The following is a 21,724-nucleotide window of genomic DNA, read 5'->3' as shown; positions in this document are numbered from 1 at the left end:
TTTGGTAGAGTCTGTCAATTAGAAAGGTTGCGGGTTTCAATTTCCATTCTCCACCCTGTCAACACGTCGAGGTGTCCTTGAGCAAGACGCTGAACTTCAAACTGCTCCTATTGGATGGATCGTGCGTCTTTTACATAGCAGCCACGCCCATTGGTTGAGGGGCAGCGGTGGCCTGGACGCAAGAGGATTTTGGTATTGAGAGGTTGCAGGTTTGATTCCCACTATGGCTCCATGAGCATGACCCTTGACCCCCCCCCCCATCAGCTCCCTGGAGCGCCATAGTGTGGTCAAAGATGGACGAAGGACTTCCCCTCGGGGACATTAATAAAGTGCGACGAGCGACCGGAACTCGTCCTGCTCAAAAGGTGTCGTTCCTCTTGCTGCCGTCGTCCTCCTGCACCGTGTGTTTGCTCTTCGCGCGGTTGCGCTCGGCTTTCACCAGAGCCCCAATCACCGCCAGCAGCACCGTGATGGTGATGACGAGCACCGTGGCCGTCTCGGCGATGCACAGCTGGCTGTCCAGCGTGGCCAGCGGGCTCCCGGCCTGCTGGGCGGGGGCGTGGCACACGATGTCCTCGTAGTCCTCCACGTGCAGGTGGCGGACGTACTGGATCTTGCCGAAGACGCGCTGCAGCTCGCAGTCGCACGTCCAGGGGTTGGCGGACATCTGCAGCTGGGTGCTGGTGGTGTGCAGCTTCAGGAAGGTCTTGAAGCGGATGTGGACCAGCTGGTTGCCGCGCAGGCCCAGCAGCGTCAGGCTCCGCAGGGGGGCCAGGGCCTCGGGCTCCACCGCCGAGATGTTGTTGTGGCCGAGCAGCAGCACCTCCAGGCTCTGCTGCCTGCTCAGCAGACCCTCCTTCAGCACGTTCAGCTTGTTCCCGTCCAGGTCGAGGAGGCGCAGCCGGGACAGGCCGCTGAAGGCTCCCAGGTCCATCGCCCGGATGCGGTTGTGGCTCAGGTCCAGCTTCCTCAGGTTGTCGGAGTCCGCCAGGGAGGAGGAGTCGATGTGCTGCAGCAGGTTGTGGTCCAGCCGGAGCTCCTGCAGGGCCGCCAGGCCGCCGGAGAAATCCACCGGGAGCCAACGCAGCCGGTTGTAACTCAAGTCCAGCCTTTCCAGGAACTGAAGCGACGAAAAAGCCTGCGGTGAAGAGAAATTAAACGTCAATACGACATGATGATTTAAAACATTTTCACTTTTCGTTGTTTTTTTATTCAAAATAGTACAATGAAATGGAAAACAGCCTGAAGAAGCTTTAAATGAACCTTGAACTTCCATAAAAGGTGTTTGTACTCAATCTCAAGCTTCAATGTTACTGTGGCTGCTAAACACACCGACCATTCATATTAATATGCTGATGATTTGGTCAACTGGAGGAATAGCTCATATTAGAACCCATTAGGTATTTTAATTAAGTACATGTCAGTAATAAATAGCAGTTGTACAAATGTTCTTTGGTTACGTACCAGCACTGATTGTAATCCGACTACATTTTAAAGAGATAATGGTGTTTTTGCTTAAACTTCATTTTTGTTCCTTGGTCATAGTAGAGAGCTTCTTTTCTAATATATTATTACTGGCTGTATGATTAAGAGCAAAAAGACAATAATGATGCATTTCACCAAATGATCACCATGGAAAGAGTTTCCAACAAGCTTTATCATGTTGCATGACGCAGTTTAATTAACTTCGCCAACGAAGCTGGTCCAGAAAGTTATGTTTTCCTCTGCATGTATTTATTTATTGGTTTGTCTGTATGCATGTAACCAACTTTTTGCAAAAACTCTTCGCCCAAATTGCATGAAATTCAAGGATGATTTGTCAGCATCCAAGGACCAATCGATCAGAATTTGGGACTTTAACGGCGAACCGTTTCCGAATAAATTCCCCCAAAATTGCAAAAACAATTTCCCATATAAGGGGATGGGAGGGGCACTTCATGGAGGAGATCAGCGCCCGTTGCCATGGAGATGCTCTCTGCTCAGTGTTTCACACAATGATGTAGCGAGCAAACCTACCAAGTGAGCACTGATATGAGCTAACGGCTATCATACTTGTGATGCTAACGCGATTCCACGAACAAATGGTCTTGTTCTACACACAGTCGCTGTCATTTAAGATATTTTACAGCCAAGATGGCAGAAGTACAAACATACTTATTTAAAGAAAATTACTCTTGCAAAAGCATAGCGTTCACTTTTTAGTTTCTGAAATATTTCAAATATAAAACTGAATGTTGACTTTAACGATGCATGATGTCATTTTGTAAAAGATTCTGAACATTTTTGATTTATTTTTGCAATGGGATGTCATGTGTGCAAATATGTAAAGTGGCAATAACCAAGCTGAACATTATTCAAAGTGAAATAATATATTATATTATTAAACACACGTACACAAAATGCATTTCCCTTAAAAGTCTAATTTTGGAAACGAGAGCAGAAAATTCTCAGTGTTCAACCAGTGCTGATGTAACTTCTGCAGCTGCAGAGAGGATAACTGTGATCCTTTCACTGTGACTCTCAATTCTCCTCATGGAGGTCTGGATTAGAAAACAGCCGTGTTGACATTTAGGGACTAAAACCAAAGAAAAACACTCAGAAACAGAACCCTGAAAACCAACTGGAGCTCAGTCAACGAAGCACAGACACTTCAGGAGGTATACCTGGGGATGCAGAGCGTGGATGCTGTTGTTGGCCATCAGGAGGATCTTGAGGGACCACAGTCCCACGAAGGACTTGGTGCGCACCTCCATCAGCTTGTTCCCGCTGAGGTCCAGCAGCCAGGTGCCGTGGGGGACGCTGGTGGGCACCCGGGCCAGCCCGCGAGACTTGCAGTCCACCAGGTCGGAGGACTCGTAGCACAGGCAGGAGTCGGGGCACACCCTGAAGGCCAGGGCGGCGTGCAGGAGGAGCGGCAGCAGGGGCGCCGCCGCCAGCATCATGGCCTCGAGATGGAGGGGTGCTCAGTCTCGCTGAGGTTCATCGTCGCCCGCTCTCATTCCTCCCCGCGAAACATGTGGAAACAAACACTCTGCAGCACTCATGTGATCTCTGCAGCTTTCTCTATGAGCGGACATCGAATATTCGTGATTAGAGAAGGATTATGGGCTTAAACAGACGATCACATAACATGACCTTATCTGGGAGGGGGGGGGGGGGGGCGCAAATCTGGTCCCTTTTGGAGCCGCTCCTAAAATAAGGATCTACATCTGCTCCTCTTCGTGGAAATGCCGAGTGCTTTTATTTTTCATGATAGCAGTAGTTAGTTAATCCCTTTTTTTTCTGCACGACATTACGTAAGATTCCCATAAATGGTTGGTGGTGAAGAGAAGCAGCGACAGTCGCAGTTTAAGTGTCTCTCAAGCTAAAAGCACCAAAACATTATCTCCCCCGCAGAAGAGCATTAGAGCCTCCATGATCACTGTGGCATGTGGTCTTTAGTCCAGTGATTCCCAACCACTGCCAGAGGGGGCGCCAAAGATTCGTGCCCTATTGAATTTAAGTGGCATAACGTTGGTTTGGGTTTTAAACATTGGTGAGTCAGCATTTGATTTATTTGTGTCACCAAACTACTACATTTAAGCATTTTCACAAGGCTGCAGGTTTGATTTCCATCATTCCCTAATTTTGAAGTCCAGAATCTCTTCCACAATGGATGAACTGAGGAGCCACCTCCATCGGCGTGCGAACGTTAAACAATGTAAAGCGCTCGGGTGTGGAAAAGCACAAATGAAATGAAAAGAAGTCCATTTACCATTAAAGTATTGCAAGGATGTGAACGTTGAACGTAAACATCTTGTCCCTAATATTCAAAAACCTTGCAAAGTAAGCAGTGGGAGAAAAACTGGCAGTGCATCAGGCTAAAGACAAAGATGAATTGGTCAAAGGAACTAAGAGGTACTGTATATAGAAATAGTCATTGAAGCAATGGACATGAGAGCTGGTGGAGGTTAGGTGGAGGTCGCTGAGGTTTACAACTGTAAAATTTTGGGGATGGGAATCACTGCTCTGGTTCACAAGTCTGCATTACGATAAGTCTTTCCATAAATGATTTCAGGGTTTGTAATGAAGTATAAAGGAATTAAAGAAGTCTATTTTGGTAAAGTTCTACTCGGTGTTCTATTAGCGGGTTGCTCTCTGTAGACTGTTGACTCCCTACGTTGTACAACCAAGACTAAAATTCCTCAAATAGTTCAAACTAAATGAAACTTCTAAGCAAACCTGTGACTGAAAGTTTGATTTTCTGGATTCCTACTTCAGGTAGTTGATCTTGTATACAGTAGAACATGGGGGTCAAGAGGAGCAATGAAATCTATACCAATTAAAATCATCTCCTGGATCTACCTCTCTCACTGCATCTATGAACCTCTTCACCTTCCTGGAATCCTCTTTATTAATAAATAAAATCTTTTCCCCACTGCTTCATTTCACTGTGGACGATCTGTTTCACACCGGTTCACTATTAAGTGCTTGTCTTTTCCTCCAGAAGACAAAATGTCAGAGAGCAGCATTAGAGCCAGAGGCTTTGAAACATTTCAATTATTAATTGGACAGGATGATGGCGTCAGTTCCTGGTAATTACTTGGATTAGAGAGCCACCAAACAGCCCTGATAGGAAAACCTGAGTGCTCCTCATAGAAGGGAGTGAAAAAAAAAAAAAACAGAAAAAAAAAATGAATGATAATGTTGAGGCGATGCTCCAGATTAGAGCACAAGGGCAGAATCTGTTCACCGATGCATTCCTCGCAGGCGTTTCACAAAAGGTGTTGGAAATTACAGCATTACAGTCAGAATTTTTGTTATTTTTATTTTAGAAAATGTCCTTTAAAGTGTGGCGTTTCAAGTCACATTTTGTTTAAAATACAGAAAATACAGACAGTAGAACATGGATACAGCAAAAAAGGAAACGATGACAGAAAATAAAGCTAACAAGCCTTTCTGACTGCTCTAGTTTTCTCTTTTTGAAATGGAACTGAAGGCGAAGGAAGGAGGGTGGAAAAAGAAAAAGGCTTCAGGGACAGGAGGAGGGGAGAGGGGGAGGGGGGGGCAGAATGAGACAAGTTAGTTAAGGAAACTATGGTTGCTTTATGGTTCATGTTTAAATTATTCTTTATAAAGTCTAATTTAAGATTTAATCTTTTCCTCTTTCTTTTTTTGTCTTTTTGTGTTTTTTTTTTCTTTTCATTAATGGTATTTTGATCTTCAGGATCCAGGGCCCTCAGCGCTCCTCCTTGTGGTCTCAAACTGAGGACAAGGAATGCCGACGTCGTCTGGCAGTGGGAAACAAAACCTCCCGCGTCGCCTTCCCCCGGCCGACCCGCGCTGCCAACTCAAGAAGATAAAGTGGAGTCCTTCTGTGTTTGCTGTGCTTGTGAACGTTGCATGGACTTCTGACTTTCCACGTCTCTAAAATGTTTCTCAACCTGCAACAACAGTGATGAAGACGTGATTATTTCTGACGCGTCGGCGTTTGACAAGTTCGACAAGAGACACAAACTTTTAAGACGAGTTAAGTTTTCACATCGTACGACAGTGAGAGCGACAAATACTCTCCTCTTTCTCTCCCGTCCCTGAATTACTTCCTGGGTGGGTTTTCAAGGAGACATATTTTCACACACTGACAGTGTTTTCACACCGTTTCTCTATCTGAGGTCAAACTCAACTGCAACTTAAACATTAACTGAATCGTCAAGGTCAAGCAACCCGGGATAATAAAACCTTCCGACATTACAGACCGCTCGAGCTGGGAGGAACTACTTTTTTTCTCTCTTTGGGTTGTAAAGTTCAAAAGAAAAAAGAGCCGAGGGGAACTGGTTGGAGACGAGCACAGAAACAAACAAGTTGGTATCAGCGGACAATGATCCACTCACTGTGGACTGATCGTGGAAGCGGCTCCACGTTTCAGTTCGAGAGGAAAAACAGTTGATGGTTTTAAGGTCTGAGCTGCTGGCAGACGAGATTTAATGCAGTGACCGTCTCTCCTCATTCTCCAGACATTAGTAACATATTCTCCGTCGGTTCCTGCAGGTAAATGTGGAGCTAAAAATGTGATGCTCCAGTTAGATAGCCTGCAGTCCTCTCTCTCTCTCTCTAACCCCTAACCCAGACAACATGAGGCTCGGGGGCCGTACGTGGCCCTTTGGATGGGCTGGACCAGCCCTCAGGGTGTCAAATCAAAGTTTATGAAATGTGCTTGATGCTCTTTATCACATTTAGATAGTTAATATTAATATATATTAATAGCGTTACCTCTGAGCTAACAGAACAAACAGTAAATGTGGTGGATTGACCAGGAAAAAATACATCTTTTATTTACTCCAAATTTAGAAGAATCAAATCGTGATTACGAGACAAAGATCGGGGGGGAAATATAGTGAGGCAGAGCAACAGTAGCTCATTAAAATAGTGACACAAACTACTGAATATCTTTTTGAGCAAAGCTAAAGTCAGCTGATGTCTCCGTCCTTCATACTAGTGCTTCATTTTTCCTGAATGTTATGACTGCTACAGCTCATCCCCTTGTTGCCCCGTTTCTATGTACATTTTAATTTTCTGTCACAACTTCAGAATATGCTTGTTAGGAGCCTCCACATCAGAGGTGTTAAACATTTTGTTCCGGGGCCACATCTCATGTCAAGTGGGCCGAATCAGTAAAACAGTGATGCAATAACCTTTCCATTGTTGTAGTGCAGAGTGTACCTGATGAAAATGTCTATATTTTCACCAAAAACAGACAATTACTATGAATAATGACTTCAATTACGACATGAAGATAATCTCAATAAAACTCTGCGGTGAAATGTTCAAAAATCTATATTTTCTTTGATGTCTTTACAGATTACTTGGCCGGATTGGAGCCTCTTGCGGTCCGACCCCAGCCCACAGGCCTTGTGTTTCCCACACCCCTGCTCTCTGATAAACAACATGTCCAGGGTCTCCTTGTGAGGGACGGCCAGGCAGTGAACACAACAGCAGCCCCTCTAACCTTCACTTGGACGCACCAGGAAAAACAGAACAGTTTTCCCGAGAGCACTCAGTGAGAGAAGAGTGTTTCAGTAAAACCAAAAGCTCAAGACAAATAGAAACAACTTATTACTCTGGGGTCAGGGTTCGACTGTACCAGTAAGATCAATCACATGGATCATCTGTCTGGTAAAACCTTCTGTTCAAAGTAATCTGCGTGGTCTGCATCATGCAAATAGTTAAAGTCGCTGAGATTGAGGGATTTACAGATTTATCTGACTTAATCCAAACTTGCACAAAAATAAAAAAAACAACACAACATGAGCACTAAACTAAGTGAGACATTATGTGTATGTATATGCTGTACAGAGATGAGGATACTTACTATTTTGCGTACATGACTTAAAGCGCTTCCCTCTTTGCCTTTGCAGTTCTCAGCCTGGTAAGGTGGTGAGATTACAACGTCGTCCATCACAATAATGTTCTTCTCCTGCCATTTACAGTCTTTGATGCTGCAGAGAAAAGTCAGAATCCTCTTAATTGGAGCTGGAAAGCAGTTAAACTGCGAGATTCACATCACTGTTTTTTTTAAGATTATCCAGAAGCCCCTCTGTCTCATTCATAAACCAAAATATAGAATTTGGGCTTAAGAAACAAACAAATGGGACAAAACACTTGATGACCAGTGTCTAATTATGTCTTCTGATGCTTCTGATCGAAAGTCCTGCAGCTCAACACTTACGTTTTGTGAATAGTCTGGAATAGCTGTTGGCCCTCCACAGAAACCCCAGCACTGATTGCATAGGCTTGAGACAGCTTGTCCTCCTTTTCTGTCCGCGCTCGATTGGCAAGCTGTGAAGAAATGATCACATTTAAGCTCTGAGCTGCAGAGACCTTCTCTTTACAGGATTTACTCTTCAGAAACAATGCACATGCATTCAAACTTTTTAAACAAACACAAATCAGTAACTCTGTAGGAGTTTGAAACGAGAATGAGAATGCAGGTAATGAGCAGTGCAACCGCCATGGCGGGACTTACCTTGCTAACATTCAGTGATGCTAGTGGGGGTGGAGTCTCGGTGCGGTCATTAATGATGTCCACATCGGAAACATAGGCTAAGTTGATCAGGATCACGTCGTTGAGGTTTGGCTTACCGCTGGAGGAAGCACATTCTGTGAGGCACTCGGGTCAAGGAGGGCAACTTCAGAGGAAAGCATCACTCAAAGAGAAACAATGTTTAATGACACCAGCAGTGTGGCCGCACAGAAAAGCTCCGAGGGCAGCGATCACTGGCTGACACAGAAAGGTAGTGCCAGTAACGGCATGTCACAACACAGGCGGTGCTGCCACCTAGTAGCCGCACAAAGATACACATTAATAGACTTGTTGCAGATGTAGCCGACTCATGCACTTAATATCTAATCCTATTAATCTGGACACTTTTTGAATTATTACCATGTGACAGTTTCCCCCCCCCTGAAAATGAATCTTAACCCTTAAAGAGCATCTGGAAATTAAATATGTAAAGGAAATGCTACTTGAAATCAATTCAATCTGTTTGAAAGCAATAACCTAACTGATCAGAGTCACACAGATTTGATCATTTCATGCACAAATTTTTTTTTTTATTGCACCAATAAATTGTGGGATTTCTCTAGAAAATCAATTATACACAATGGAACACTGAATTTTTTTGTAGTGCTTTCGCAAAAAAAGCACTCTGAAAGACTAAAAATCAATAAAAGGTCATACCATCACTCCCATGTAAATATCAGTTTGTTATTTCTTTAAATGCAGGGAAAACTGACAAACTGAAGCATGCAAATGACAAATGCACAGCAGACATGAGGAAGGGAACAAGTATGACTGAATAAGTTGATCTTGAAATTTGTGTGATTTTGCCTTCACTTTGGACTTCACCTTGTATATTGTAAAGTACAGTAACTGTTTTTGGGAGGCCAGTACTGTGTAAATAACATGAAATTGTGGCGGCTCTATGGGACTGTAGGAATACCATACAGGTAATAAATGACAAAATATGAGACTGCAAGATGTAGCGGAGCCAGGGGATACACGGTTGAAGATGAAAGTACATATAGGTATGATAAACTGCTTTGCCTCTGAAAATCACACACAGGCTTCCTTATGAAACTCCTGATTATGTGTAGGAGTTGATTGTGGATTCGGTGTGCAAAAGTGACTCACTGTGAGGAGACATGTCAAGGTCGGGAAATTTCACAAAATGTCAAGTGTGGGAACATTTACAGTAAAATCCAAACCATGAGAGCCTGAAATAGAATGAAATGTCTATAAATACTTCCCTGTGGTTCAACCAACATGGCGAACGTGCTTCACCAACTATACTACGACTAGTTTCGTGTCTATGACAGTATATTAACAGCCCCAAAACAGGAAATTGAACTCGGGTTGCATCTAAGTTCACCTAAATATCTTCAGTGTCAGGTTTCAATGTAAACTGGCCTGTGCAAACAAAACCAAACGGCCTTCAACGGTCACTATTCTGTCTCCATCAACTCCTCAGCTGTGCAGATGTTCCCTGGATCATCTGGTCCAGGTCTGAGGAGGTCGTGGGGTGATCACACTATTCACTCAGATGGGTGTAGACCACCCCACCAACGAGCTAACGCTACTGCTAGCAGTGATGCTGCCTGCCCCCCCCCTCCCTCCACACCTCCCCTCAACTGAATCACACTTCACTCTACAATCACTCAAAAAAAGTGCAAAGTCACCAGATCCACATGTGAGAGAGGCCAGCTCATAAGCTGGAGGACGTTAATACCATTAATTGAGCGAGCCTCGCAGAGGCGATTTGTGCCGAGTGTGTAACCGAAACTTAGCATGCTAGCCGCGCTAACACTAGCCTGGACGGGGCGCGGAAGGTTACGGCGTCCATTCATAAAAACACCACCCGCAGCCGTTTAAAAGTAACGCCGCGAACACCTACACGGAGGGGGAACGTGTGCCAACCGGAGCCGTGTCTGTGTCTGGGTGTCAGTTAGCTGCTAACTAGCGGCGGTCTGTGGCCATGATGCCTTACGAGGTGCCGCTGCCAAATAGTGATCCATGATGAGGTCTGGCAATACAATGAGTGAATTCAAAACACATGCACGTCCGAGCAGATACCGTGAAGCCGCTAAACGGACTCAACACAACAGCAATGCCGTAAGCGGGTGATATCAGGATGAGCAGCAATCTCGTAGGATAAAATATATTTAAAACGGGTAAAGATTTGTAAGTTAGCTAGCATCAATTACGCCTGCGCGGATCACTATTTGCCATCTTTTCGGTTACCCTACAGGCCCGTGCAGCCAGGCAGGCCAGCGAGCCGCATCCAGCCGCCGACTCCAAATCACCAAAGGATACTCAGAGTCAACATCTTGGACTGGTAGTCAAACGCGACCACTTCTCCTTGCAGACGTTGGCCCAAGCAGGTGAGGCAAGAGACATGGCTCCCGACGCTGAAATACTCCCCCGGTCCAGGAGCCGCCATCTTCTCCGCCAGGAACCCGGAGCGCCTGCCTTACGTAAAGTGACGCGGTGACGTCACAGTACGCAGCCTGGGCGTGTCGAAAGACGTAAAGAAAAAAAAAAACCGTAAAACGAAAAAAAAAAAAAAAAAAAAAAATTAAGAAAGGGGAACATAATGAAAAAGAAGAATTTAAAAATAGAAAAAGTCTTAATAAAGCAAAAACGGGGAAAAAAGAAAGACATAATGAAAATAGAGAGAAATTTAAAAAAGAAAAAAAAACTTAATAAAAATAAGAAACATGAAAGACGCAAAGAGAAAAGAAAAAGAAAAATGACACTGTGACATAAAAATGTCACTGACACTCTAAACCCAAGGGAAAGGCTGCCATTTTGCGTTTGACATGAAAAGCATGACACACAATCATAACAGGGAGGAAGTCTGAGAGGCCTGAAATTGGCCAGCATATACAACAGGCCTTCCTCATGAAAACTTATCAAAATGTGATTGCATTCTCAAAGGGCGTGGCCACGGCGCTCCAATGAATATCTGATGGCTGGCCATGAAACAGGAAGTGATGTGTCACTCTGACTCCACATGCTGTGATCTGCTTGAAACTTCGTGTCATCACAATGCTGCCCATATCTTAATAACATCTATTCATAGCATAGCGCCCCATCTTGGTAAGAACAAGTTTAAGGAATTATATTTTCACGTACCTTTTCTCAAAACCTTGTGATAACATCCTTGAGATTGGTCGGCACATATGGGGCACATCAGGATATGCAAAAATGTATCAGAATACCAGAGGATTTAATCTGGGCAATAATGAACCATCCAGGGTGGATGTCATTAATTTGGCTGACACAGTACAGAGAATCCAACAGGTTACATCTATGTTGGAGTTCATGCAAAACCTCCTCGATCAGCAGGTTATAAAACCTTACTGGTGCTGGGTTTTTTTTTTTTGAGCAGTGGGAATGGTATGGACGAGCTGGAACCAGCAGATGGTGGTAGTGTAACTTCAACGATACCAGCTGCCTTCGAACCCAAGTGCAAAAGAAGAAGAGGGGAAACAGTCATCAGGGACTAAAAAGCTGATGATAAAAGAGATTGAAACAGTCATCAGGGACGAAGAGAACGGTGAGAAACAATTCAGATAGATAGAACCAGTAGTTGGTGGTACTGCAACAGAAGAAGAAGAAGAAGAAGAAGAAGAAGAAGTCTGTGAAAAAATATCTAAACTTTTTAAAATTATTTTTAACATTGAAGTGGATGGGAAACTCATTCAACTTTGAACCACTACAGGTTCGCCATATTTTCAGCTAAAGACTTCATTTGACTTTGAAAGCTCTACCACATCTGTCCACTTTTCGGGTGACATTCTCGAGGACCCGTTCAACTCTGCTCTCCGCTTTAATGTTATATATTATTTGGTCCCACTGGGGGAGCAGGAGAAATTACCACGGGAATTAATTATTCATTTCTATTCTCTTATTTAGACTATTATGACTTAAATTGAAGAAAGCGGGGTAGTTTGCTTGGAACAGATGTGACGCTGTGGTTCAGAAAGGATGTCAGTTGATGTTTCCGTTGTCGACGTGTCGTCAGTGGAAGGTGGCCATCTGCTGGAGGAACCTCGGTACTGCCCTCTGGCGCTTGTCACTTCCTGATGTAGAAAACATCCACAGGGCCACTTTTAACTTTTATTTCCCCACCAGGAGAGTGGCGGTAGAGGCGACGGACAGCAGGATGGAGGCCGTGCACACCCACGGTGTCTGGATGGCCGAACGGCTCCAGCAGAGGTCCGCAGGTCTGGAGGACATCTGGCTGGTTGTCACTCACATCGGGGACCCAAAAGCAGCTTTTTTGCTCGTTTTCCCCTTCACGTACTTCTTCAGTAAACGGACCGGAGTGGCGGTGCTGTGGGTGGCAGCTGTGTCCGAGTGGCTCAACTTAGTGTTTAAATGGTGAGTCCAGTGGAGTAAAGCATTGCAGCATGTTAGCATGAAGCGAAGATGTGTGTTTTACATCAACACCAGTCGGTGTGACTCGTCAGTTTGGTGTCATGTTTCTTCATTGAAACGAGAGTTAGTTATAGGATTTGAATAATAATAATATATTTTTTTAAATCGTGCGATTTGTTTTTAAATACGAAACGGCGTCTTTGGCAACAAGGCAGTGCTGCGCTATGAAGTGTCCGACGAGAAACAAGGGAGAACGACGGAAGTGTGACTTAGAGACGTTTTTTTCCAATTTATATCACTGACAGATGATTTCTAAAATAATAGCAATCTAATGCATTCAATACACAAACATGATGTTTGATTAACCATATTTTTTTTGTTTAATTTTGTTGTTTACAATTACATCATTAACATCTGTCAAACAGAACCAACACTCTAGATTAATAAATCATTTGTGGTCCTGACACATTATATAACAAATCTATTTAACAAATACAATTCATTTGTTTCTGTCATATATTCTGTTTTAGTTAAATAATTTGATTTGTGACGTAGATTTCTTTCATTTACACATTCCAATAGCCTTTATAAAGTTTTCAATGCCCTCATCTGTATTCATCATAATTCTGATCACTTTTTTTGATTTCTGCCTGATCTGATGAGAAAGACACATCGGCACACAGTTGTCTGACAAAAAACATCCTCAATCATGATCATCACTGACATGATCGGCTTTGTCGATGACTGTTTCAATTAAAACATTTTATAAAACGAGATTTAAATGTTTAACTGATTATTCAAGCGATTCATTCATTAATCGGTTCTTAAAATAACATTAGTTATAATGTGCCTGAAAAGATGTCTTAAGAAAGTAATTACGTGTCAATAAAGTTATAATTACATTTTTGCTTTTCTATCCAGAAAGTCTGTTTAGACAATTATCTGTATTTTTGCCAACTCAAGATGTATGTTTTGTCAATTGGATGGAGCACAGTTGACCTACGGTTGATTCGTCCCCCACAGGATGCTGTTTGGAGAAAGGCCGTTCTGGTGGATTGGAGAATCACGTCTGTTTCTCCACAACCAGCCCTCAGTCCAGCAGTTTTCATCCACCTGTGAGACCGGCCCAGGTGAGAATTCGTGTGTAAATCACAGTCACTACATTGAATGTTTGAAACCCTCTTGAGGTCCAAAGTGGGCGTGTGTCTCTCAGGAAGCCCCTCGGGACACGCCATGGTGACGGCGGCGGTGTGGTGGGTCGTGCTGTCCTCGCTGGGTTCCTTTCTTTACGCACGCAGTCGCAGGTAAACCCAGCGAAGTAAACGGGCGTGACGCGTTGGGCAAACATTTAAGAATCGGTGTGTAATTTGCTTCTCCTTTCAGTGTGGTGTTGTCGTCAGCTCCCTACCTGTTCTATCTGGTGCTGCTGGTTTCAGTCGGCCTCTCCAGGATCTTCATCCTCGCTCACTTCCCTCACCAGGTTGTCGCGGGAAGCATCATAGGTACCGAGCGACAGCTGGAACACGTGGCTCTGTTTTAGGGCAAACAGCTTCACACAACTCTTTAAACGGCTGCAATCTAGAGAAATATAGTGAACCTTTTCTTCAGGAAAATGAGCATATCTAGAGGACTAATTGTATGTCACATGCATGATTTGAATCTCTATTTGAAAATAAACTCAGTCACAAACTGAGTTTAGGACGATATCTGACAAATATTTGCTTGAAAACTACTGTAAAGGACATTTAATACGTCTAATAAGTCAGATTAAGATTTTTGCTTTGTTTTAATTACAACAATTCTAACTGAAGCCATTTGTTGTCAGAGAATTTTTGAACAAGTTGAATTACTTTTACTTGTATAATTGGACCGTAATGGTGCATCTTCATACCCTAAAATATGAAAGTATAAATAATTCAGTTTCACTTTGAAGTTAAATACACGTTTTAGTGAGTGGCCTCTGAAGGGTTAATTATTACCACTGTTTGAATGTTCTTGCAATATTTTTGATGAACTGATTTTCATAAAATAATACCTTTTATGCAAATAAATTGACTTTTTGATCTTAAAAAAAAGAAAAATCTTTCAGTTGCAGCTGGATTAATGGAGCATTCTCTTGCCTGCATGCATTTAAATGGCTTCATTTTAACATAAACTCCGGAACAAGCTACTTTATTGTCAGTCATTTCCAACTGATGCCTTATTTGCTCAAATTACATCCCGACATTAAAGTCCAGAAGCAGCCATAGAAATATCCTCTTCTACAGCTCAGTGTTGACGTTTTGGACTGTGAAGCGCCTCATCAAATCTGTTTATCGAGTGCAGAAAGCTGTTAAAAGGTTGTGTTTTGCACTGTCGTTGTCAGGCTTCATGTTGGGGCTCGTTTTGAGCCGCAGGGTGCCAGAAAGACGCCCCTTGTCGTTCTTCTTCAGCATCAGCATCGGACTGCTGCTCACTGCTCTCGCGCTTCACGCCGGATTGCAGCAGTTGGGAGTCGACCTCTCCTGGTCAGTAACCGGTCTTGTGCTCATTCACACCGATCTCTTCAGCACTTTGTTTCCCACCTTTCCGTTTCTCTTTTCTCCACCAGGTCTATTGCTCTGGCGAAGAAGTGGTGCCGCCACGCGGAGTGGATTCGTCTGGACACGGCTCCATTCTCGTCTCTCACTCGAGACTGCGGGGCTCTTCTGGGTCTGGGGCTGGCTCAGTACTGGAAGCCCAGGGGCTGGTCCCTGCCATGGGCCCCGAGGGCTCTGTCGCTGGCCTTCTCGTCCATGGGACTGTACCACGTCCACCGGCTGCCGCTGCCGGTTCGACCGCAGGTCCTCTTCTACAGCCTGTTCTTCGTCAAGTTCGTCATCGTGCCGCAGATCGTCATGATCCTCGTGCCTGGGCTGGTGCACCTTTTCACAAACAAGAAGAAGAAAGACTGAATGTGACCCCTTTTCTCTCAGTCTGGTGGATTCCAGCTTCAGTACATCTTCAACACATCTTCAGCTTTATTCGATTTGGTCGTTGTGTGATGGAGCTGATCCCAGACGACTGTGTGTGAAGGTACACCGGGACAGGAAGCCCCGTTCTTCACACAGCAAACAACACTCACACCATCTATTAACTTCAAATGCATGTTCTTTGACTGCGGGAGGAAATCGGAGTAAAACCAGAGAAAACTTTGCAGAACATGCAAACTCTGTACAGGAACCCTGGAATCGAGCCACACCTTTGCTTTGAGGCAAGACAGCTGCCCATTTCACATTAAGTCACGACAATCTGCATTTCATTTTTTCCACTGGTCAGCACTCTTGCCTCACAGCTCAGTTTCTGTGTCGAGTCTGCATGTTCTCCCAGTGCCTGCAGGAGTTTCCTCCAGGTACGCTCGTCTGCTCCCACAGTCCAAAAACCCATTTGAAGTTAAACTGGTGTAACGTGTGTGTGTGTGTGTGTGTCTTGAGACAGATCTCTCTCTTTGACGGACTGTCCACAGTGGATCCTGGTTACGTTATACCTAAAAGATGGATGATGGATAGCACAACCTTAAGTTTTGGGAAAGTACAATAATTTAATATTTATCACTGTACAACAGTAAATGCAGCAACTTTATTTGTTACACGTTTACATTTTGGGTTTTTTGGGGGCCAAATTGTTTGATTATAAGTTGATTCTTTATTGGGGTGAACTGCAGTCTTAAAAAAAAAACTAAACATGCATTTTGAAAGTGTAAATAAAAGTTGTTTTGGAGGTAAAAAGCAGGTTTGATCTGATGGAATCAGAGTTGACAAAAAGTTCAATTTACCTTCTGAGTACTCGAAGACTGCTAATAAAGTGGGGATGAGTAAATTTGACATGCATACTTTATTAATCCCTTTGGAGGAAATTCATTTTTCCAGGAAGCGGTGGGCATTAAGGTGCTGATGGTTTAGGGGGGGGGGGGGGTCTTGCTCAGGGATTGCTGTGGGAATCAAACCTTCAAACTTCCAAATTACAAGTCTGCTTCTCGAGCCACAAGGCCACCAAACCGACGGACGTTTGCTTTAATCCATCGAATGGGAGCAGTTTGGGGTTCAGTGTCTTTGGAGGGGGAGAGACTGGGAATCAAACCAGCGACCTTCCGATCGAAAGACGACCACTCTGTGGGTCAAACACAAATAAATAAATAAATAACTGTCTAAATAACAGACATGCGGGTTGTTTCTCACTTGGTAACCCTTTCCAAGTATGTTTTGTCCCGCCCTCCCCTCCGTTACGTCGGTTTGCCTGTACAGATTACAATCAGTTATCATGGGATTAAAAACACATTCTTTTTTATTGTTTTTAATTAAACGTCTTATCACAGCGATCTGAAAGCTCACATTTACAGACAAGAGAACTCTGCTCAGCAAGCAAATACATTAAAAAGAAAAGGGAAAAAAAAAAAAAAAAAGAACCTGTTCGTGTGGCGAGGTCTGAAGGAAGAAAAACCATACGGGTAGTTTAGAGGGGAACGGCAGACTCCTTATCTCCATCCAAACACTGCGTCACATACACACACTGGGTGGGGGGGTGGTGGGGGGTGGGGGGTGGGGGCACTGCTATACACATTTCTGCTTGAGCTCATGGAAAGAATAGAACATGCATCAGACTATTTACAGCAAACTAATATACACAGACAGCTTTGAAACCATACACCCTCAACTCAGTAGAATTAAATTAAGTATAATACAGTTTCTGACTTCGTCTCTCCAGTAGCAGGTGACGGAGGACCGACAGGAGACGGCTCGGATTGACCATCTCTCTTCTAGATATTCTTTATCAACACGTCCAAAATAAAATGTTACAGACAAATGGTCTATAACCTTTCCCACATATACAAATAACTTTAATATCTTCATTATTCCACATCAACTCTGAATATAGAGTTTCTGGATACTAAAATCTCAGTCTTTATTATTATTATTTTTATATTGTTGCAGTAGATTTGACGTAGTTTAAGAGTGTGTGCAAGACCAGTGGATTAGACTGGTAATTTTTTTTTTATAGTTCTCTGAATATTTTTTTAATGATAAGGACCTATGATTGGCTTCTTGCTTCACTAACGAACCCGAGCTGGACAGAAAGGAACATCCGAGCCAGTATATACAACTTGTGCTAGAAAGTCTATATATACACGCACACATCTCACCGATTTAAAAACATTGTTTGCTCTTTGTCTCCTCATTCATCACTGCATTGCAAATAATAATGATAGTCTGGCGTCACTGGCCCGGAGATGTGACCGATCACACACCCACTTTCTCTGAATTCCAACAACAAAAACAAAAGTAAGTAAAAATACATAAAGTGCACCCTTAGTTAAGAACTTAACAGGCATTTTTAGTGCAGAGGTGGCTGAATAAATGACGCATCGTGGTTCAAAAGAAACAATGCAGGGTAATGCAGGAGAGAGGGAAATGCCTGGAACGTGGTCGTTGTGTGCATTTGCTTGCTTCAAGTCGCTGAGCGCTCTTTATGTTCAACCCGTCGTCAGTGAGGCACGAGGCGCGATATAATCGCCTCCGTTCATCCGCGATCCGCATCGGTCAGACGAACCGCGAGTGTTGGGAGACGAGTTTATTACATTCAATGCTGAGATTTAGGTCTAACGCATCATTACTGGCAAAAGAAAGTTTTGGGGGGGGGGGGAAATGGACAATTTGGGTTTGTTTAACACTTTATGGTCTACTCATTGAAATACTTGTGAATTAAAAATTCAACCTTCAGCTTTTATGAAAATTCTTATGTCAGCGTAGAAGTGGGTAAACGCACAAACATTTCACTTTTTAATAAATTTTTCACTACATTAAGTAATACAGTCCAATGTGTTATTTGCAAAAACATTCACTCTTTTATGATAATTTACAGCGTACCTACACATGGTCAAATATTTTGTTGTACTCTTGTTTTTCGAAAGTTTTTTAATTAACTTATAATCAAAATGATAAAACTGCACCAATGACATAGTGCAAGTTATCAAGACTATCTGGAGACAAAAGACAAAATTCTGAGTCCTGGAAGTGAAATTTTGGTCTGTTTAGATCCAGTTCAGAATGTTTTCATAAAATCCTGACTGTAGAATTTCTTTTAAACTTGATTCATCTTCTCTCCGTTCACTTGGAATCGTGTCAATGGAATCCGACTCTTTGACAAGTAATCATAACTTGTGCATCTTTGTTTTCTTCTAAACAACTGAAGGAATAACTTTCTTTCTTATGGCATAAGCAGCGCAGAGCTGATTGATGAAGAAAGGTCTCAAATATTTGTAGTTTTGGTCATTTACGTCATATAATTCACCTGTAATTCAGTAGCTTTACACCTTAAAGTCTTTTACAGAAATAATATATATAAAAAAAGTCAAATTTTTCAGTTGGAGCTTCTCCAGTGAAATTAAATGATCTTTTTGTGCCACATGAAGATGGGCTGCTTTGGGCAGAAAACATCACAAATTAGTGCAGCATTTTGACTCGACAGAGGTGATTATATCGTTCAAAATTTGTCCCTCGTGTCACTGGTCGGGTTTCTGTGACGAGCAGTGTGATGCAGAGGCAGCGTTAACGGAATTAAATTCAAAATGCAAACTATTTCTTGTTTTATTTCTATGTACAATATATAACTTAATTATAAATATTGTCATTTTTCTCTAAGTACTGAGTTGTTGAGCCGTTTCGTATTCTTCTGAGCAATGTACAGTATTGAACATATAATATTGTTTTACATAGAATAGAGCCTACTAGCAACCTTGGTTAAGAGCACACTTTGAAAGAATAGAAGATGGATAGAGTCCACAAGTAGAGTCCGATGGGTGGTACTTTCACGCTCACAGTCCCGCACGCTGTGGGCTCTTTGTGCCGCACGTTGGCCTTTGATTTAGAAAGAGATCAGAAGCCTCCTGCTCTCCTACCTGTGTGCAGAATATGATGATGAACGATTCACTTCTCACTGTAGGTTATATTTTTATATAAGATAATGTCTAATATCCTAAGAGTGTGTGTGTGTGTGTGTGTGTGTGTGCATGTGTATGTGTGTATGTGTATTTGTGGTGAGTTCTTTAAGCCGGGTTTGTCCATCTCACACACACACGCAGGTCACATATCGAGCTAAGTATTGTTTCTCTCGCTTCCACAAACAAATCCGAGTCCAACCGTCCAATCACACATTCGACTCCACAAATGGTCTCTTTGGTTTGATGGGGGATGTGGGGCCTTGGGTCCGGGAGTCACGTGACAGCTGGCGGTACATGTTGTCCTGGTAGGCCTGTGCCACGGGAAGAGTCCTCGCCACCTTCACGTCTGGGTAGGTGGGCACCTGACTGACCCGCTCCATGATGTCCCCGCCGCCTCGCGAGCCGTTGGCCAGCTTGCCGAGCGAAGGCGGCTGGGTCTGCGAGTAGTAGTCCTCCTCCAGCAGGTGTCCGTTCTGGGCGTTGTTGGTCTTGTTGTAGTAGGCGATGTTGCCCAGTGAGGCTGGGGGGCTGTAGGTGGAGCCCTGGTGGACCAGCTGGCCGGGGGAGGTGGGGCTAATAGCAGAATCCATGGAAGTCATGGCCCTGGACCGCGAGGGCTGCTGCAGGTACTGCTGAGTCCGCGCCGTCTTGTCTATGATGCCCATGAAGGGTGTGTTCCGAGAGCGAGTCGGCTCGCCTTGATACAGCCCCCCGCCACCTTGGGACGGAGAAATCGGAGAGATGTCGTCGCAGGCGCGCTCGTATGTCGCCTGCAAGGGGATCTCCATCTGCTGGATGGACGAGGAAGGTCTGAAGCCCGGAGCTAAGTTGGTGGTGGATCCAGTGGAGATGTTGTTGCTAGACGGGGAGAATCGAAGGCCTACGCTCTGAGAATGGATGAGGGGTCTGGGGGTGGGTACATGCTGCTTCATCTCAGTAGTATTGGCACTGACGGGGCGTCTCACCATGTGGGGGATCTCTGGAGAGCCCAGCTGGCAGGGCGGCATCGCATTGGCACGCTCCAGCACATGTTCGGAGACCGGGTAGTAAGCGGCGGACTGGCTGCGGCTGATCTGAGGCGTTTGGCTGTAACGGATGCCCCCCGGGCCCCCGCTGCTGGCGCGGTAGGCAGAGGAGGGGCGCTGGGGTAGTTCATCCTTCAACAGGTTCGACTCCATAACCCCTCCTCGGCCGCCGTGCTGACAGAGGGCCCCAGAGCTGATGCTGGCCTGCACCTGCGGCATGGAGCGACCATCCAAAGAGGGCTGGTACACCAGGCGGCTCTCCATATCAACCGAACCCCCCTGGTAGCGGCCGCCCATGGAGTGGCCCATCGGGCCACCGTAGCTGCTGTTTCCCATCACGTTGCTGGGCTGGTTTGTGCGAACGATCTGAGCTATGGAGGGTTGCAGGCGGAGCCCTTGGGCTTGGTGGTGCTGGGAAGAGATGGAGGGTTGCGAGCTCAGCTGGAACGAACGCTGGCTGCTCATCTTGGAGAGGGGAGACTTGGGCCGGCCCGGGAGCTGCTCTGTCTGGTAGCGCACAGGCGAGCCGGACTGCGACCTGTACAGACAAACACTTTCTAGCGGCGGACTGGCTCTGTACTGAGCCGAGCGGCGTAAAGGGGAGGGCGGGGGGCTCTGATGTTCCGGAGGGGGGCTGAAACGGTAGGAGGGCTGGTGCACCGGGGAGGTGTGGGGAGGGCTGTGGCGATAGTGGGAGTTCTGGTGCGTCGGGGAGAGGGAGGGCGACGTGGCGTGGTACGAGCCTCGAGTCGGGGAGGACATGGACGAGGAGGTGGGGTGGTACTCATACGGCTGACCCAGAGGTGAACCCCCGGCTAAGTAAATCTGATCTGGATGTGTGGGGGACAGCGGGGGGCTCTGGATGATGGGGAGGCTGGAAGGGTTGGCGAGAGAGTCGGGCGGAGGCAGACCCATGGACATGGCCTCCAGTTCCTGCTCCAGGTAGTCCTCGTCCACAAACAGGTCCTGCACGGGCTCCATGTCCTCCAGACGGGGCTCCGGGGGAGGGGGGAGGGGCATGGAGAGGGACAGGGACTCCTCCTCTTCTGGGGGAGGCGTAGGAGGAGGGGAGGGCGGAGGCTCCAGCTCCAGGTCCTGCTGCTGGTGCTCCTCCTGGTTGAGCTGATGACACTCCTCCTCCACTCGCTGAAGCAGCCGCTGGATTTCTCGGTTGTTCGGGCACTGCTTTATGGCTTCACTCAGGTCCTCTAAGGCTTCAGGAAATTGTCTGGAAACAAGAACAATCATGTAATTTTCAAAACGGCATGGAGGTGGATGATGGAGTTACAGAATTGCAGTGACCATTCATCATGACCAATCACCAAA

The 21,724-nt window shown here is 45.0% G+C and overlaps 4 protein-coding genes across 7 annotated transcripts in view; 1 reads left to right on the top strand and 3 right to left on the bottom strand.

Moving 5' to 3' along the window:
- Positions 1 to 358: 358 nt before the first annotated feature.
- Positions 359 to 2,939, bottom strand: LOC308145531 (uncharacterized protein; the record flags this gene model as incomplete). Its single annotated transcript, XM_080516995.1, has 2 exons — positions 359 to 1,138; positions 2,664 to 2,939. 2 exons carry the CDS (start codon positions 2,937 to 2,939, stop codon positions 359 to 361), a joined length of 1,056 nt encoding a protein of 351 aa, XP_080373121.1.
- A 1,878-nt stretch (positions 2,940 to 4,817) lies between these two features.
- lsm12b (LSM12 homolog b) lies at positions 4,818 to 10,496 on the bottom strand. Its single transcript, XM_080516707.1, has 5 exons — positions 10,349 to 10,496; positions 8,003 to 8,136; positions 7,706 to 7,815; positions 7,349 to 7,475; positions 4,818 to 5,423 (listed from the first exon to the last, which is right to left on the bottom strand). Exons 1-5 carry the CDS (start codon positions 10,473 to 10,475, stop codon positions 5,331 to 5,333), a joined length of 591 nt encoding a protein of 196 aa, XP_080372833.1. The 5' UTR covers positions 10,476 to 10,496; the 3' UTR covers positions 4,818 to 5,330.
- A 1,665-nt stretch (positions 10,497 to 12,161) lies between these two features.
- g6pc3 (glucose-6-phosphatase catalytic subunit 3) lies at positions 12,162 to 16,306 on the top strand. The gene is made up of 6 exons (XM_080517402.1): positions 12,162 to 12,421; positions 13,442 to 13,548; positions 13,632 to 13,722; positions 13,802 to 13,920; positions 14,784 to 14,925; positions 15,009 to 16,306. Exons 1-6 carry the CDS (start codon positions 12,204 to 12,206, stop codon positions 15,349 to 15,351), a joined length of 1,020 nt encoding a protein of 339 aa, XP_080373528.1. The 5' UTR covers positions 12,162 to 12,203; the 3' UTR covers positions 15,352 to 16,306.
- Positions 16,307 to 16,732: 426 nt separating this feature from the next.
- Positions 16,733 to 21,724, bottom strand: part of tanc2b (tetratricopeptide repeat, ankyrin repeat and coiled-coil containing 2b) — a 159,636-nt gene continuing 154,644 nt past the window's right edge. For all 4 annotated transcript variants that reach the window (XM_080517324.1, XM_080517325.1, XM_080517327.1 and 1 more), the window contains one exon: positions 16,733 to 21,626. In XM_080517324.1, coding sequence (XP_080373450.1) covers positions 19,580 to 21,626 — 2,047 coding nt within the window. In that variant the 3' untranslated portion in view covers positions 16,733 to 19,579. The remainder of the gene's footprint in view (positions 21,627 to 21,724) is intronic.

The sequence above is a fragment of the Blennius ocellaris genome (assembly GCF_963422515.1).
Source record: "Blennius ocellaris genome assembly, chromosome: 21".
Lineage (NCBI taxonomy): Eukaryota > Metazoa > Chordata > Actinopteri > Blenniiformes > Blenniidae > Blennius > Blennius ocellaris.
This window is presented reverse-complemented; position numbering and strand designations above follow the sequence as displayed.

Coding starts and splice junctions, on each gene's coding strand:
- lsm12b (XM_080516707.1), bottom strand. CDS start 10,475: ATGGCGGCTCCTGGACCGGGGGAGTATTTCAGCGTCGGGAGCCATGTC. Junction 7,476..7,705: donor TTCCAGACTATTCACAAAAC/GTAAGTGTTGAG, acceptor TTTTCTCTGCAG/CATCAAAGACTGTAAATGGC. Junction 5,424..7,348: donor TAAGTCATGTACGCAAAATA/GTAAGTATCCTC, acceptor CTGTTGTTGCAG/GTTGAGAAACATTTTAGAGA.
- g6pc3 (XM_080517402.1), top strand. CDS start 12,204: ATGGAGGCCGTGCACACCCACGGTGTCTGGATGGCCGAACGGCTCCAG. Junction 13,723..13,801: donor CTTTACGCACGCAGTCGCAG/GTAAACCCAGCG, acceptor TTCTCCTTTCAG/TGTGGTGTTGTCGTCAGCTC. Junction 14,926..15,008: donor TTGGGAGTCGACCTCTCCTG/GTCAGTAACCGG, acceptor TTTCTCCACCAG/GTCTATTGCTCTGGCGAAGA.